Source organism: Psammomys obesus, unplaced genomic scaffold (genome assembly GCF_907164565.1).
Source record: "Psammomys obesus unplaced genomic scaffold, mPsaObe1.curated_primary_1811, whole genome shotgun sequence".
Lineage (NCBI taxonomy): Eukaryota > Metazoa > Chordata > Mammalia > Rodentia > Muridae > Psammomys > Psammomys obesus.
In genome coordinates this window covers 609,093-626,195 of record NW_026590701.1, presented here as the reverse complement: position 1 = coordinate 626,195, position 17,103 = coordinate 609,093, and the positions used below count along the sequence as shown (strand labels likewise).

Below are 17,103 nucleotides of genomic sequence, written 5' to 3'. Positions count from 1 at the left end.
GCACCATGTGTCCTTTGGCGCACACAGCCGCTGTGGCGTGGGTCACGGCGGCTATCGTGTTCTCTCCGAGGCCATCTCCACAATCCTCAGGGTTCCCCTTGACTTCTCCCGCTCAGTAGTTGTGCATGGAAACACCTAGTTCTAGCAGCTTGTCTCTAGCACTGTGTATGTTTTCCCTGAGCAGTATCGTCCAAACAGCAACTGGTAGCAACACGCAGCCGCCTCACACTCTGTGCTGCCTCAGGACAGCCTCAAACAGCAGCCCTGCCAGGCACAAGGAACCTAAAAAGCAACCCAACATGAGGATCCTATCCCTGGCTGGAGAGTGCCAGGGGTCCTGACAGCTGCCAGGCGGTAGCAGGCTATTAGACTCACTCTTGGTTTCTCTCAGTTTCTCCCTCTCTTCTATCTCTCCTCTCTCTCTCTCTCTCTCTCTCTCTCTCTCTCTCTCTCTTCCTCTCTGTCTCTTCCTCTCAGATTACTTTTAATGACACTTTGAAAAGACTTTATTGCATCATTATTGAACCACAGCTATTTCAAAGCTCTGCTCTAGAGTTTTCAATTAACGGATTCACAAGTTTCTAAACAAAGCTTCAGACTCACATGAGCCAGCACAGGAAGTGGCCCTAATGAGACTGAAATAAATGGGGCTTTAAGCCAGTCCAGAGCAAGTGCCCCATCAAGACACTGAGGTCACTGGGCCAGAAGACACCTACCATGGCACTGCCTGTGAGGAAAAGGACATTCCAGGGCACAGAAAACAGAGGGCACTGCCTGGCCATGCCACCAGGGCCACCGATCCCGCTGAGGTTTCCTGAGGGCTGTAGTACCAGGACATGTCAAAGACAGGCCTGTGGAATGAAAACCAATTCTCAAAAGACAGATAGCAAAGTACTCTCCACCTGGGAATGTGGCCAGCCCTCTGTTATTACCTAAATAACGGTTTAATTTCTTTTTCCTGTCCTCTTGCAGTGGTCTGGGAGAGTGGCAGGGGGCAAGTGGAGAATTCCTAAAAGAAAGCAGCTTAATGCTACCTTGGTTCAGCACAAGTAACTTGTGGGAGGGATGAGCGGAGCTAGAGAGACGGAGAGGAGCAGCAAAAGACAATCCTGCTTTGGGACATGCCACAGTCATGGTCCTATTGTTAGAACCTTTTAAAAAGTATCAACTTTAAAAAGCTGAGCACTTGAACATATGGATCCCTCCTCCTCTTTAAATCGATATTGCAATTCATAGTCGCTACACATGCAAGTTTGCCAGCTAGAAACTCACCGGCAAGCATTCCTTCCCGCTAGCCCACAAGTGCAACCCATGTCCATGCTCGTCTTGTGTCACAGCCATGTTAGGATTTCCCAAGAGGTTTGACGTGGATGTTATAGCTACTGTAAATGCAGGTCCTCCTGACCACTGATAGCTCTGAAAAGGCAAGGCTGCCCTGTGTAGCTCCTGGGACTTAGGAGCCAAGGCACACCTTACTCCTGCACTGTGGAAGCCAGAGCACAGCCATTTGCAGGCCAAATGTCTACTTCCAAAGTCATTAATGTGACTAGCTACACTGGCCTCTCCAAAGAACTGTTTGAGTTTGCCACAGCCCCTCACTGGTTTCCGCCACAATGACCCAGTAGAGGCCATGGAAGGACCAGCTAGTCAAACACTGTCCACTCCTCCGTACGCTGTTTATTAAACAGAAGTCACCAGGTCCAACCCACACTCACTCAAAGGGACAGGAAGTGGCACTACCTTTTGGAAAGAGGAGTTTTGAAGAATATGTGGCAGCTTACGACTATCACAGACTTCATCTGGAATGAATATGAAATCCACCATGACAATTTTATGATTTTAAAAGATTCATGCTTGGCCTGCCATTCATACAGTAGGTGGGAAGATTTCATAAGTCAGTATTTAATGAGTATTTGCTACTCTTTCTCTATGTGCACATATACTCATCCATACCAATGACTATGCAGCATAACCAAAGCAATGATTATACACACACACACACACACACACACACACACACACACAATGAACCACGCTGGGGGTCATAAGGGAGAAGGGTTCAAGTTTAGACTTGTGTCTGCCATGCTGCCTTCTACTGTGTAGGATGAGAGTAAATGGAGATAAAAAGTATACTAATAACTAAGAAAAGTGTGTTACCAACATCACAGTCTTTAGAGTCAGATAAATATTTGTTGTATCTGTCCTCCGCCACCTGTTGGCTGAGATATGTTGGTAACATACTATATTTTAATATAATAAATGTTTATTGTTTGCACTAGTCACCATGGGCTAATTGTTCTGCACTTTAAAAAAATCCCCAATTACAACAATGATTTATATCTGTGAGGACTGAAAGCCAGGGAAGGGCACACTCCATGCTGTCTTCTAAAACTCAGGCCAGGAAAGGAGCCACCGTTTGAGCTGGCAACAGTCATTGTGGTAAAGTACCAGAGACAGCAGAAATTCAGGACTGGGGCCTGAACATGGCTTTTTTTTTATAACACATCATTGTCCACACCTAGACATGCACCTCAACTCCAAGTAGCTATGAAAGTACAGTTTTCTCTCAAGTGATAGAAAAGGTTTTGAATGTTTTTAAACTATGAATGCATATTAATTGCATACATGCCATTTCCACTGATGTTTCATAATTGTCCTCTCTTAATGTGTCCTCTCTCCTCTTGGTTCTCTGACCCTCCTCCTCTGCTACTTGAAGGAGAAACTTTAAAAACATAGACACAAGTTGTCAAATTTCCATGTAAACATAAATGTGCAAAAGCCCTAGACTGTAGCTGCTTAGAAACCAGCAGCGCACACCAGTGAAGGGATTTGACTTCGCCAAGAAACTCAAAGAATGAGATATCGTCCCTGTCTTCTCGAAATACTCTTGGATATTTGCATTCTGCTTTGTCTAAGAACACCCCAAAAACACCTGGAAAGATGTGTTTAGGCAATGAAGTGGGAGCAAGTATACCTGACCTCACCACACCCACTGACTCTGATCAGCAGTCAACCAAACTGCTAAGGAAAATATTTTTTAAATGCACCTGTATCAACTTTTTTTTCCCCACCATATCGTCTTTTTTGGCTCTTTGTGTGTATGTGCACGTGTGTTCATGTGAATGTACACCCAGGGTGTGTGTGTGTGTGTGTGTGTGTGTGTGTGTGTGTGTGTGTCTGCAGGGTTCAACATCTGGACTCTCCCTCAATTGTTTCTCCACTTTATTTTTTCAGAGAGCATCTCTCTATGAAGTGGAAACAGGCAGCAAGCATTTCACTCACTGAGTTGTCTCCCCTGCCCCTTACCATCATCCCCTGAACCCTGTAATAGCCATTTATAAACCGCTTCACCATATTAGTGCCATTACTCATGTCGATGGTTGGGAGTGCACATGGTTTACATGTAAATATTCTACCACTTCCCAGAAGTGTCTTGCAAAGTTAGAGTTGGGTACCCGTGAGGTTTCTAGACCCAGCATTGCACAGAGATGCAAGGCCAGCTCTACTTAGTTCCATGTCTTAGAGACTTATCCAAATTATAGTTCTCTCACACAAAGAAAAATATCTCACTATTGAAAAGCAACAATTCTTAAAACTTAATTTTTCTTTTCTTTCTTTTTTAAATTTTTTTTCTGCATGCATTAGGGTTTGATGGTACTTGGAGGTTACAGATACTAGCCCTGAACTGAAAACTTTTGGCCCTCTGGGTACTCTCCCCATGCTCTTGCAGACACACACACACACACACACACACACACACACACACACACACACACACACCGGCAGATACCAAAAGCATTTAGAATGCACCTGGCCTTCATCCTCAGCACCTGCCACCCTCTCCACCTTCTCCAGCATGTCCTGTCCCTAGCTAAGGATGAGAAGAAAGCTCTGCTCCACCAGTTAATGGGCTCACCAGCCCATTGTGGTAGCAGAGCAGCTTATTGTGGTGATAGCATTTGCCAACATCATGGCTTCAATTGTGAATTCTTGTGTAAAATTTATAAAATATGTCAACTAATATTTCAAGAACTGTAGCAATATGGACTTACTTAAAAGTTGCAGATATAGAAAGATGGCTCAGGGGTTAGGAAGAACATGTATCTCCCATAGAGAATCCCACTTTGGTTCCTCACACCCACACTGAGTGGCTCACAACTGCCTCAATTCCAGCTTCGGGGATCCATTGCCTCTGACCCCCACGCACACATGAATTCATGCACACACTCCATGGACACTGAACTCACACCCACCTGCAATTTTTTCAAGAGTTGAGACCCCCAAGATTTAGCAGGCAAGTAGTGTACATACCTATATTTCTATTTAGCTTTCCTTCATGTTGGTCTTGTTCTTATGTTTTCATCTTTTAGTTTATATTTCATGGGCTATGAGTTGACATGACTCAGATCTGACCACTCAGAGCATCTCTTCCATAGAACTGCCTTGTGTTTCAGGCAGTGGTTAGAACTTCCTGGAATCCCAAATTTATCAGGGCAGGAGGCAGTCATGGCCAGTCTTTCTGAGAGTACTGAAAAGCATTCCACATCTAGAAAACACTATAAAATATTTCTTAGACATAAGATGGAGCCGCTGTGTCTGGAGCGCCCAGGTCTCAAGCCGACTTCTCTCACCACTCCATCCTTCCCGCAGGTCCTTCCTTTCCTGGATCCAGCCTCAACAACCAGGGCCCAGCACCACAGTGCCTCCTCCCTCCGGTACAGCTTCCTCCTACCTAGACTCTCACTGGAGACATTCACTCAAAAAGCTGCTCTTTCGAGGTGGCTGTTCTTGCCTGTCACACTGCAGATAAAGCCTCTTTCCACACGAGAGACACCACTGCCACAATCATATTTGCTACCCCTTAGGAAGCGTGGCCACCGTGGGTGTGCTGTGAATAAGTTTGTCACCTGTCCCACTGAAAGGTTCAACATGGCAGGCTCCTTCTGCTTCTGTCCTCAGAATCAGGAAGCTAGAGGCAGTTAAAGTCAACGTCGCCATCAGGAATCAAGCCCTGGGAGATGGCCCGTCTACTTCTCAAAATTGACTCCTCCGTCTCCTTGCTCTTGAAATAAAGCACGGTGGTTAATTTAGATTCTAAATCTCAGCTTCAGTGGGGCAGAACCTGACCTCAGCATTCCTTTCACACCGGCTCTCCCCAGTGTAATTAACATTACCCTGCATATTTAGGCAATTACTCCTGTAACATGAGGCAGGATGCCGTACTCATGTCTCAGCCAGAACACGACACGGTGTTCGGCTCCACAGCTCATGCGAAGCTGTGTTTTCACCCAGCAGGAAGCCCCTTACTGTGATCGCTCCTACACTGTTTCACCGTGTCCTTCCTGTTCTAAAGCAGCAAGTGCTTTTCAGCATACCTGAATTACCTTCCCTTCTACAGAGAGGAAATTGCCTCCTGGCTGGGGGTGGATATCCACAACCCTACCCCTAGAGCCAGGAAAGCATTTCTGTTCTCTGAGGAGTTTCTCTGTTTTTCCCCCTCTGCTATTGCAAACACAATCTTGCTGAATAGAGCTAAATTTTTAAAAGCTGAGCTTGTGGTGTGGATTCTGATGGCTTCATGATAGTTCAAGTCTCTTAGGACCAGTGTCAATAAATGTGAAAGGGACAACAGCAGATTGGCATACTTTTCCATTTCCAGCAGGATGAAAACTGCTGTAAATTAAGTCTAACCTTAAATATATAATCTGTCCTTGGGAGAAAGGAAAAAAGAAGGTTATAGCATCTTCAAGCTCTCGGCATCCCTTACGAGAAAAAAAAAAAATTGGTTCTAAGGGTCTCTGATCTTGTGTTTTAGTAAAATAGAACTGCACGGCTGACTGACAGTTCTGATCTAAAGCATTTACGTTTAAGTTTTGATCTCTCTGCTTTTGATTAAAACTAATGAGCTCATTTAATTCAAAATGGGAATCTCTGATAAGAGAAATAAGGTTGATGTGATTGGATTAGAGGGGCAAATTAAACTCTTAGAGCAGAAGTTTGTGCTTATATAGTGTATTAAAAAGCTGTTGGCGTATTATGGCGTGTTAGATGATGAGAAAAATTTCATAGTAATTCATATTTAATCAGAAGAAATGAAAGTACTAAATATAACATGGCTCTGCTTTTCCCTCGAGTGATAAAAAGCTGTACATTTAAAATGACATCAGATCCATGCTCTCTAAAACAAAAAAGGAAGCCTTGAAAGAGTCACAGAAGAAGGGGGCAGTGGCCACTGTCCCATTACCCCAGAGTGGAAATGCTACAAATGCGGGAAACTGAGATCACTAAGCTTTGAACAACATGAGAATCCCTAGACACAAGCAGCATGGCCCTGTTATCACAGTAGCTCACACTGTCCTGTCACACTGTCTCACTTACTGTGAAAACATGGATTGTTTACCCTTTGAAACATGCAAATGGCATGTCACAATTTGAAGTTTTTCCCATTTTTAATATCTTTTAATAGTTGTTTTTCTATAATTCTTACAGCTCACTTCTTTCTTTCCTTCTTTCTTCTTTCTTTTCTCTTTTCTTTTTTGGTTGTTTGTTTGTTTGTTTTTGTCTCTTGAGACAGAGTCTCACCCTGTAGTCTTGACTAGCCAGGAACTCAGTATGTGTCCAGGCTGGCCTTGAACTCCTGGAGTTCTGCTGCCTCTCTGCTTCTTCCTCTTCCTCTGCCTCCTAGTATTCAAGGTATAAACAACAGTGCCCAGCCTCTTACAGCTCTTTATTACATGTATTTTTTCACCTTTGCTCCATTTTTTAAAAAAATACAACAAAAAAATTAGTGTTAGATTAAAGCTAGTAAAAACTAAAATCCAGTTTGTTGATGGACTTTATTATTTTTAACTTTCAAATAAGAAAATTAATATCTAAGAAGACTAAAATTAGAATATCTATTCGTACAAAATCTCCAAATTTAATTCATTTTCAGAAAAAAAAGACTTCAATTTATAAAATCTCTTCAAAACTTTCTTTAAGAGAAAATTGACTTACATTGCCCTCTGGCCTGCTTGCATAAAGGTCTTCGCTCAGCCGATGGCCAACCGCCACTTGAGTTACACAGATAAAAACATATTCTACTTAGTCAAAGCATTTGATAGGAAAGGGTGACTACTTTTTTAAAATAGAAAATGTCTGTATTAAAAGTGGACAAGTAGAGGGGTGGGAAAGATAGCTCAGCAGTTGAGTATTGCTCTTGCAGAGGACCCGGGTTCACTTCCCGGCACCCACAGCTAGCAAATCACAACCAACTGCCTGTAACTCCAGCCCTGAGAGAGCCAGTGCCCTCTTCTGGCCTCTGTGGGTACCTGCACCAGTGCACATAACCCCACACAGACACACATAATTAATTATAAGAGAAATATCTAAAAACTAAAACCAGAGAAGTAGGAAACTAGTCTCTGCTGTTTGGCTGATAACTGGGGGCAAGGAGCCGTTGTGATGAGAATTTGATATTTGGGTAGTTTTTCTTCCTCTCTGCCTGTACGCCCATTCTCATACTCCATCCACAGTCAGTTGAAAAGACTGCATGCTTCCTGTTCACAGTGAAAAGAATCGACGAGAAGGGTGTAGGCAGAACAAAGCAGGGCCTGTGTCCCATCCCTGGTTCACCCAGCAACTCTTGGGCCCTTCCCTCTCAAAGCACTGCGTTCTGTGTGTGCCAGGAGCCTTCACAGGGAGCTGCAATTACTTACTATTAGACCCCACTTAGGGAGCTGCAGCAAATTAAAAAAACCTGAAAGCTCTTGCTAGAAAATGGAAAGGAGTTTCTTTAGACACCTATTTTTTTTTTATTTTCTGCAAAGTAAACATTTTCTAAATGAGGTAAATTGATTGCAACACTCTTAGCACCCATCAGTCATTTATTTTCAGTCAACTCGAGGGTTGCACCTGAGCAGCAGCGCAGAGGGGCTGTGTTGAGACATAAATCACGTGTGTGTGTTTTTCTCCCCCACAGTGGAGACACCCAGCCCCAGCCTGCTGACCACTGACAACACCCTTGAGCGGTCCTTCTTCATCCGCATGAAGTCCACTCTGACCAAACGCGGAGTGCACATCAAGTCATCAGGATATAAGGTGAGTTAGGTTTGGGGAGGGGACACATCCACGCCCAGGCAACTTACACTGAGTTTTCCAACTGTTTGGGGTCTGTATAATTAACACATTGGTCCTCACACAGCGTAGGCTCCGTAGCCATTTTCCTGCCTCAACAGAGATATCTTTATCGCTTTGGACACTACCGGTGCACCAAATGCCCAAGTGCGTGCCTTTTCTTAAAACCGCTAGTTAGTGACAGGCCAAGTGCTTGAGCACCTGTGGAAATCCACGCTGCAGGAAAAGGGGGTTCACAGCCCTCCCCATCCAGCAGGTGAGAGTTCTCGGATGGTTGCTGTGAGAACCCCCCTTCTCTCATATTCCCCTTAAAATAGCCCCTTTCTCTGAAATGGCTATCCCAGTCAATAATGTTATCACCTACATTTGTACATACCGATAAAAAACAAAACAAAACAAAAAAACCAAGTTGGGGTGAGAAAAAGGTGAAGTTTTTACACTGTGCAAGTGTAAGCAGAGCCAAAGTGTGGGTTCCCAGCACCCACATAAAAAGCCAGGCTGAGTGACACTGAAGAGAGGAGAAACAAGAGGACCCCTGGAGCTTGCAGGCCAGCCCCGACTAGCGCAGTCAGTAGACTTACCAGGCTCTGGGTTCAACAAAGACGACCTCAGGAAATAAGATGGAAAGCAATTGAGGATGACACTGGACAACAAACTGTGGTCCCCACGCCCACACACACTCACACCCACACACAATGAGGCCGAATCTTAGAATCCTTCATTTTGAACTTACAATTCTTGGACATTAGTCATTCTTTAGCATATTGAAAACTACAAGGTACACATATTCCTCAGAAGCAGAGGTCAAGTCTGGATTCTATATCATCACCATCATTTTAAGGTTAAGGATATATATAAAAGCTGCCTAATCTCAAGAAATCCCAACGTTCTAGTTTCTATAGCAACATAAATTAAGACCCAGAAAATTTATGAAATGCCTTTGGAAACCTGAATCATACAGTTTTACAACACGCTAGCCAAACTCTTAAACAGCGTTTATTGTGCCTAGGAAGACAAGCACCAACAAAAATGCCGCAAGCGTGTGCGGCCCGCACGAGCGGCTCCAGGCTGCCACCTTAAAGCTTATCTCTGTTCTTTAGGGTGATGAGAGCATTGTCGGCGGTGCTAACAACCATTACTGACAGGGTTTAAAACCTTCAGGTAAGTTATCAAAACGCTAGCAGCTGTGTGCAGTCAGAGGCACACACTTTCATTGACATTAATTCTTTAAGGGAAAAAAAATGTTTTAAGAAAAAGAAAGGCAGTGGAAACTCCTTCCAAGGACGACCTTTAGCTGAGCTGTCCTACAGTCTGAAAGGCATGGGAGAAGCAACCTTGACCTTTAGCGGGGTGCAAAGCAAAGAGGGAGCAACCGGTCAGTTTTCGCAGTCGCTTCCCCGGTAGACAGCTGTTATAGGGCAGTGCATTGCAGGAAAGGAAGGCAGCCCTGGTCTCCAGGGCCGTTTGTGCTTTACTGTCTCGGTGAAGAGTATGCATTCACTCCTGGTTAGCTGTGAGCATTAGCACATCTGGGTTCCCTAAGTAGACTATGGATGTGAGCTATTACTTAAGAGCTAGAAAGGGTCATTTTTGCCTTCCAGATCTGGAAGTCCTGGGGTTTCCTTCTTAACTTACTTTTCTGTCTGCTGGCATCCTTTCTTGTTTCTGCCGGTTGGTAGGGGCCATATCATGAGTGGAAAGCAATAGTTAGTATATATGATTCAATATCATTGGGTAATTTAATTTTTTGAAAAACAAAATTATTTCATACTATAAATTATAGCTTACAAAGCCCTTTCAATATTTGATCTGTAAAAAGAGTGGAATGTATGTATGGCTATAAACAAGAAGGAGGACAAATAGCTTCTCTAGACAAGAGACCAAGCATCTTGTTAGGTTGCGATTGGTCATTTGGATGACTCAGTAAAGCTACCTTTGCTGCCTAACCTGAAATTAGACTTGTGAACCCCATCCGTTCAGCAAAGACTTTTGAGCTCCCAGCATGAGAGTTGTTTTATAGTCTAAAATCCCAGCATCAAATAATGCAAAGCCCTTGTCAGAGTGGCTGTACTGCAGAGGAGAGATGGGACTGTAGCAAGTAATAAATCAGCAATTTAGGGAGTAACAGAAGCTAACGGAGCCCCCGCGATGGGCGGGGGGACTAGCTCTCACAACTGTCCTAGGAGACAATGTTTGAGCTGTTCCCATTTTATAGACATGAAGAAACTAAGGGTGGGAAAGTTAATTAGCCTGCTCTCGGTCACACCCTAAAGGAGGCTGGGACTCCACATGCCGTGCCTTTACTCCCTGGGCTATACTACGCAGAATGAAGTGAGGAAATGCGAGCCAGACACCACATTTAGAGAGGATGGATCCCAGGGGACTCCTCCAGAGAGGTGCATGTTGCCTGGGAGTCACGAGGGAGAAGGGATTAACATGAATACAGCTGGGGAGGGGTCCCTGAAACAACACGGACTTGGGAAGATACATAAACTTACTATGAAAAAGAGAAAATTTCAAATGCACAACCTTGAAAGAGTTGGCAAACATTTAGGAGCCATTCTAGAACCTGTCAACTAATGAAATGGTAGTGTGCCCATATCACTGACATGCCTGTCGGGAAGTCTGTCTCCAGAAACCATGCACATCTCTAGCCAGTGTCCCGTGCCCTTCCTCAGAACTGCTACCCACAACCCTTTTATTCCCATCCTCCCAGAAAGATGATTCGTCCAGCAGGCCCAGCCTTGTCCCTTCTTTGCAACAAATGTTGCTCATTAATTAACCTTGTCTGAAAGTTAGGGGAAGGCCCAGCAAGAGCTTGTGACATGACACAGCTGAAGAGCTTCCCTGTTTATCTGTTCATTCTCAGTAAGTAAATCTAGCAGCTTATAAAACATTCCAATAAAACCAGTAATCACTGACCACCATACAATAAACATAAATAAAAAGGAACAGCAATGATGATTTCTCTGTGCTTCCAATATTCCTTCTAATTTACTATCATCCATGTGCATGTTGGTTTTCCCATAAAGGTCCACAAAGGACTGTCTAGGTCATTGCATTTCTTCATTTTTTTTTTCTGTGACCTTGGACACAGAAAAAAACTTTCTCCAAGACTTCATCTCTTGCTGTTATCAGGAAAGCATTCTCAGTAACAAAAGGAGCGCTTGCTGAATGCCGACTGCATGCAAGGAGCTGTGCCTAACACTTATACTTATTCGTCCACAAAAGAGCATTATTTTAAAAAACCCCACGTGCAGTCTGCATAACGTATGCCCAGTTTTCAGGTGGCAATACGGAGGCCTTCACAAGCGAACTATCTTCCGTTTGTGCGCCAATTAAACAACTGCTGTGGAATCTGGACGAAAGCCAGGCAATTAAGGACTAGGATTTGCCCTCTCAACCCTTCTCCCTCACTCTTAAAGAATGAAGATCTCCCCCATCATTGAGATGATGGGCCTCAATGTATGATCATTTACATTTTTAATGGGAAAACATCCTGCCCAAGGCCTTCTTGGTGGCTTACAATATCCAATGATGCTAATGTACCGGAGTGTGGTAAGTCTATTACCTTCCACAGACCCACTCTCCTTTCCAGGACTCTCATCCTGAGTGCATACAGGTTGCATGTCCCTAACCCGGAACTCCAAAGTCTGATGCCTTTGAGCAGGGGCACAATGCCACAGTGGCAAATTCCACACCCGACTACATCTACCAGGTCATAGCACAGGCATAGCGTAGCCATAGTCAAAGCACAGATGGTACTAAAAACCCATACAACAATCTTCAGGCTTTGTGCATAAGGTATACATAAAACATAAATGAGTTTTGGATTTAAAACTTTGGTCTCATTCCCAAAATATCCTGCCATATATGTGAATATTTTAAAATCAGAAAAAGTCTTAAAATGGAAAACACTTTTCTCCCCAAGCATTTCAGATAGGGGCTACTCAGCCTGGACCTCATAACCAAGAATTCTAGACAAGGGTCCATTCCTTCCCTGATTCAGGAATGGGGGGGGGGGGCTTGCCACACCCTAGACCTCAGGGACTTGCACTAATGAAGTTTTGTTCTTTCTGGCCACGTCTGCTTTGAAATCCACAGGAGCGTGCCATCTAGTCCAGCCACTTTATGCCTCAGGGGCCTCCCTGGTGTTCAGGTCTCATTGTTGGCCACATATCTTAGCCTAACACAGCTCTCTTTAAATTGCTTCGCATCAATATTCTGCCTTCTTGATTAGGTCTATGTCTGGGGGAACTTACGAGGTAGAGCACAGGGGCAACAGGAGATATGTAATCAGGGAAATTATGGGGAGGACTCTAATTGGGTCGCTTCCTTAGCTCCTGTCTTTGGAGGACGGCTTCCTCTGGCGGGGGACTTCCAGCTTCCTAATCTCCTACATGCCCACCAGCACCTCTGTCATCTCTGGAATATTTATCCCCACACATTTTAATGTCCTGACTCTAAGAGCAGAGCAGAGCAGTCTATATTCTGAGAAACAGACAAAGAAAGAGACCTGTTTTAGGCAGTGTGAAAGTGTCTTCCAGTTTGTCACAGGGCTGAAATCTGCAATTATTGTCATAATGCATCAGGGATCACTAAGGGACGCTGGGGGCGCTCAGGAGACTTTTAAAATCCAACAACACTCATCTGGGGTAATTTGTTACTAAAGTGCTGAATGAAATGATCAGAAGGTCATCCGGCCTCCTGAAGACCGAAAGAATCGGAATGAGAGAACTGATAAGTTCATCGCTTTATTGCGGCGGTTCTCAACCTGCTGAATAAAATTTGCTTTTGTTGCCACTCCATAACTATAATTTTACGACTGTTCTGAATCATAATCTAATCTCTGATATGCAGGATATCTGATATGTGTCCCCTGTGGAAGGATCGTTCAGTCCCCCCAAAGGGGTCACAGCTCCCAGGATGAAAACCACTGGCTTGTTGAGATTGCCGATTACTGCCACTTTACAAACTTTTAGTCCTAAATGGATAGTGGCAAAAGCAGTACATTGAGGCGTGAAATTTAGCTAAAGGAAACCTTACCTTCTGTAAGTACACATGTAAGTGTCTTAAAGTAAAATATATTTTGTTCATTTCTGAAAGTTCTTAGTAACAGCGGTATCATGGTGTAAATAAGCACATATAATTTTCAGTGGTTTATTTCTTTTTTACCTTTTTTAAATTAATTTTTTTCACAATTTATTCATTGTATATCCTGATTGAAGCCCCTCCCTCAACTCTTCCCAGTCCTGCCCTCTCTCCTTCTTCTGTATTCCATACCCCTAGTCCACTGAAAGAGAAATTTCTCCTCCTTTGGCATCTGCCCATAGCTTATGAAGTCTTATCAGGACTACCTGGCTCCTCTTCCTCTGGCCTGGTAAGGCTGTATCACCAGGGGCAAGTGATCAAAGAGGAGGAAACGAGTTCATGACAGAGGCAGCCCCTGCTCCCCTTACTTGAGAACCCACATGGAGATTGAACTGTCATGGGCTACATCTAAGCAGGGGTCTAGGTCCTCTCTGTGCATAGTCCTTGGTTGGTGCATCAGTCTCTGCAGAAGACCCTTGGCTCAGATCCTTTAGCTTTGTTGGTCACCTTGTGGGGCTTCTGTCCCCTCAATGTCCTTCTACATGACCCCCTCTTCTTCCATAAGACTCCCTCCACTCTGCCCAAAGTTTGGCTGTGAGTCTTAGCATCCCCTGTTGGGTGGAAGACCTCTATGGTAGGCTCCCGTCCTGTTCCCTCTCTTTCACCGCTTCTGGTATCTATCCTATTTGCATTCTGAATGAGATTTAAGCACCCTCCCTAGGGTCCTCCTTAGTGTTTAGCTTCTTTAGGTCTGTAGATGGCTATCCTATATTATATGGCTAATATCTGCTTATAAGTAAGTATATACCATGCCTGTCTTTCTGTTTCTAGGTTACCTCACTCAGGATGATCTTTTCTAGTTTCATCCTTTTGCCTGCAAATTGCATGATTTTCTTGTTTTTAATAGCTGAGTAGTATTCCATTGTGTAATGTACATCCATTTCTCAGTTGATGGACATCTGGGTTGTTTCCAGATTCTGGCTATTACAAATAAAGCTGCTATGAACATAGTTGAGCAAATGTCCTAGTTGTATGGTGGGACATCTTTTTGGGCATAAACCCAGGAGGGGTAGAGCTGGATCTTGAGGTAGTACTATTCCCAATTTTTTTGAGAAAGTGCCAAATTGATTTCCAAAGTGGTTGTAAAGGTTTACACACCCATGAGCAATGGAGAATGGTTCCTCTTTCCCCACATCCTCTCCAGCATGTGTTGTCACTTCAGTTTTTGCTCTTAGCCATTTTGATCAGCGTAATATGGAATCTCAGAGTTTTTTTGATTTGCATTTCCCTGATGACTAAGGATGTTGAGCACCTAAGTGTTTCTCTGCCATTCAATATTCCTCTGTTGAGAATTCTCTGATAAGCTCTGTACCCCATTTTTAATTGGGTTATTTGGTTTGTTGGTGTCTAATTTTTTGAGTTTTTTATATATTCTGGATATTAGCCCTCTATCAGATGTAGAATTGTTTAATATCTTTCTCCAGTCCGTAGGCTGTAGTTTTGTTCTGTTGATAGTGTCCTTTGCTTTACAGAGAAGCTTTACAGTTTCACAAGATCCCATTTATTTGTAGATTTCAGAGCCTGAACTGTTGGTGTTCTATTCAGGAAATTGTCTCCTGTGCCAATGAGTTCTAGGGTATTCCCCAATTTTTATTCCAACAGATTTAGTGTTTCTGGTTTTCTGTTGAAGTCTTTGATCCACTTGGACTTTAGTTTTGTGCAGGGTGATGAGTATGGATCTATTTGCATTTTTCTACATGTGGACATCCAGTTAGACCAGCACCATTTGTTGAAGATGCTATCTATTATCCATTGTATGGTTTTGGCATCTTTGTCAAAAATCAGGTGTCTGTAGGTGTGTGGATTTATTTCTGGGTTTTCTATTCGATTCCATTGATCCACTGTTCTGTTTCTATGCCAGTACCATGCAGTTTTTATTACTGTTGCACTATAGTACAGCTTGAGATCAGGAATGGAGATACCTCCAGACAATCTGTTGTTGTACAGGATTGTTTTAGCTGTTCTGAGTTTTTTGTTATTCCATATGAAGTTGAGAATTTTTCTTTCAAGGTCTATAAAGAATTGTGATGGTAATTTGATGGGAATTGCATTCAAACTATAGGTTGCTTTTGGTAAAATGGCCATTTTTACTATATTAATCCTACCAAGCCATGAGCACGGAAGATCTTTCCATCTTTTGATATCTTCTTAAATTTCTTTTTTCAGAGACTAGAAGCTTTTTTCATACAAGTCTTTCACTTGCACCCCAGGCATGCAGGGGTGGTTCAATATACGGAAATCCATCAAAGTAATCCACCATAGAAACAAACTGAAGGAAACACACACACACACACACAAAAAAAAACCAAACAAACAAACAAACAAAAAAAAACACACAATCATCTCCTTAGATGCTGAAAAAACATTTGCTAAAATTTAATACTTGTTCATGTTTAAAGTCCTGGAGAGATCAAGGATACAAGACACATAACTAAACATAATAAAGGCAATATACAGCAAGCCTGTGGTCAACATCAAACTAAATGGAGAGAAACTTAAATCAGGGATGAAGCAAGGCTGCCCACTCTTTCCATATTTCTTCAACATAGTACTTGAAGTCCTTGCTAGAGCAATAAGACAATTAAAGGAGATCAAGGGGATTCAAATCGGAAAAGAAGAAGTCAAAGTATCATTATTTGCAGAGGATATGATAATATACATGAGTGACCCCAAAAATTCTACCATGGAACTCCTACAGCTGATAAACACCTTCAGCAAAGTGACTGGTTACAAAATTAACTCAAAAAAATCAATAGCCCTCAGACAAAAGGGCTGAGAAAGAAATTAGGGAAACAACACCCTTCACAATAGCCACTAATAATATAAAGTATCTTGGTATAACACAGTGGTTTATTTCATTTGGATTTTATAGACCTCTTTAAAGACTTGATGCCTATGGAGCCTTTCCCATGGTAAATTCTCAGGGTTTATCCATTCATCTCAAGTTACAAAATACCAGTTAACATGAAGCCATCTTGAGAACTTATTAAAAGAACAAGTTATTATGTCTTCCAGGAGGCATTTTTCAGCATCATACTCACCTTTACTTCCTCCTCACCTCTCCTTGGCTCTCACCTACCTAGTATTAGCATACCCTGAGGCTCTGTACCAAAAGCAGCGCTCTTAGACTATAGAAGCACAAGCCCACGTTTTCCATTCTCATATCCTCTTATGGATAAAGACCATCTTCTAAGATGACTATTACAAAATACTTTTTAGAAATATTATACTTAATCTAAGTGGTAGTGGCACATGCCTTTAATCCCAACACCTGGGAGGCAGAGGCAGGTGGGTCTGAGTTTGAGATCAGTATGGTCTACAGAATGAGTTCCAGGACTGCCAGAGCTACACAGAGAAACCTTGCAGAAAAAAATAAAAATAAAAGGAGGAGAAAGAAAGAAACAAAGACTACACTTAAACTAAGGGCTAGCAAGATGCTTCAGAGGGTAGAGCATCTTGCAAACAAACCTGATGACCTGAGTAAATAAATGTAAAGAGAAACACTTCCAATGGCACCTCTTCCCCATTTACTTAGGTAAATGTCTTGAGAATTCTCAATGTCAAAATCACTACTTAATTTGAAAGGTTTAAGTTTCTCTATGTACAAACTGAGTCTTGATTGGATGTTTCTATCGATGAGTTTCACTATGGCAGAATCTTGCTGTATCAGTCATTTGAAATTCTGGTTCTCCAGTTAATTCTTCAGTAAGGTCCATAATACTCAGAAGCCTCCCTTCTCAACTTGATCTCCACTCACATTAGTGACACTGCTGACCTTGACTAGGTCATCCTGCCTCAGTTTCCCCAACCTGAGTACCTCCTTTCCAGATCTCCCAC

At 42.9% G+C, this 17,103-nt stretch overlaps 1 protein-coding gene across 5 annotated transcripts in view; it reads left to right on the top strand.

Annotated features, from left to right (window-relative positions):
* The window catches only part of Npas3 (neuronal PAS domain protein 3), an 847,307-nt gene that overhangs the window by 769,052 nt on the left and 61,152 nt on the right, over window positions 1–17,103 (top strand). For all 5 annotated transcript variants that reach the window (XM_055608600.1, XM_055608601.1, XM_055608599.1 and 2 more), the window contains one exon: window positions 7,961–8,079. In XM_055608600.1, the coding sequence (XP_055464575.1) occupies window positions 7,961–8,079 (119 nt within the window). The remainder of the gene's footprint in view (window positions 1–7,960; window positions 8,080–17,103) is intronic.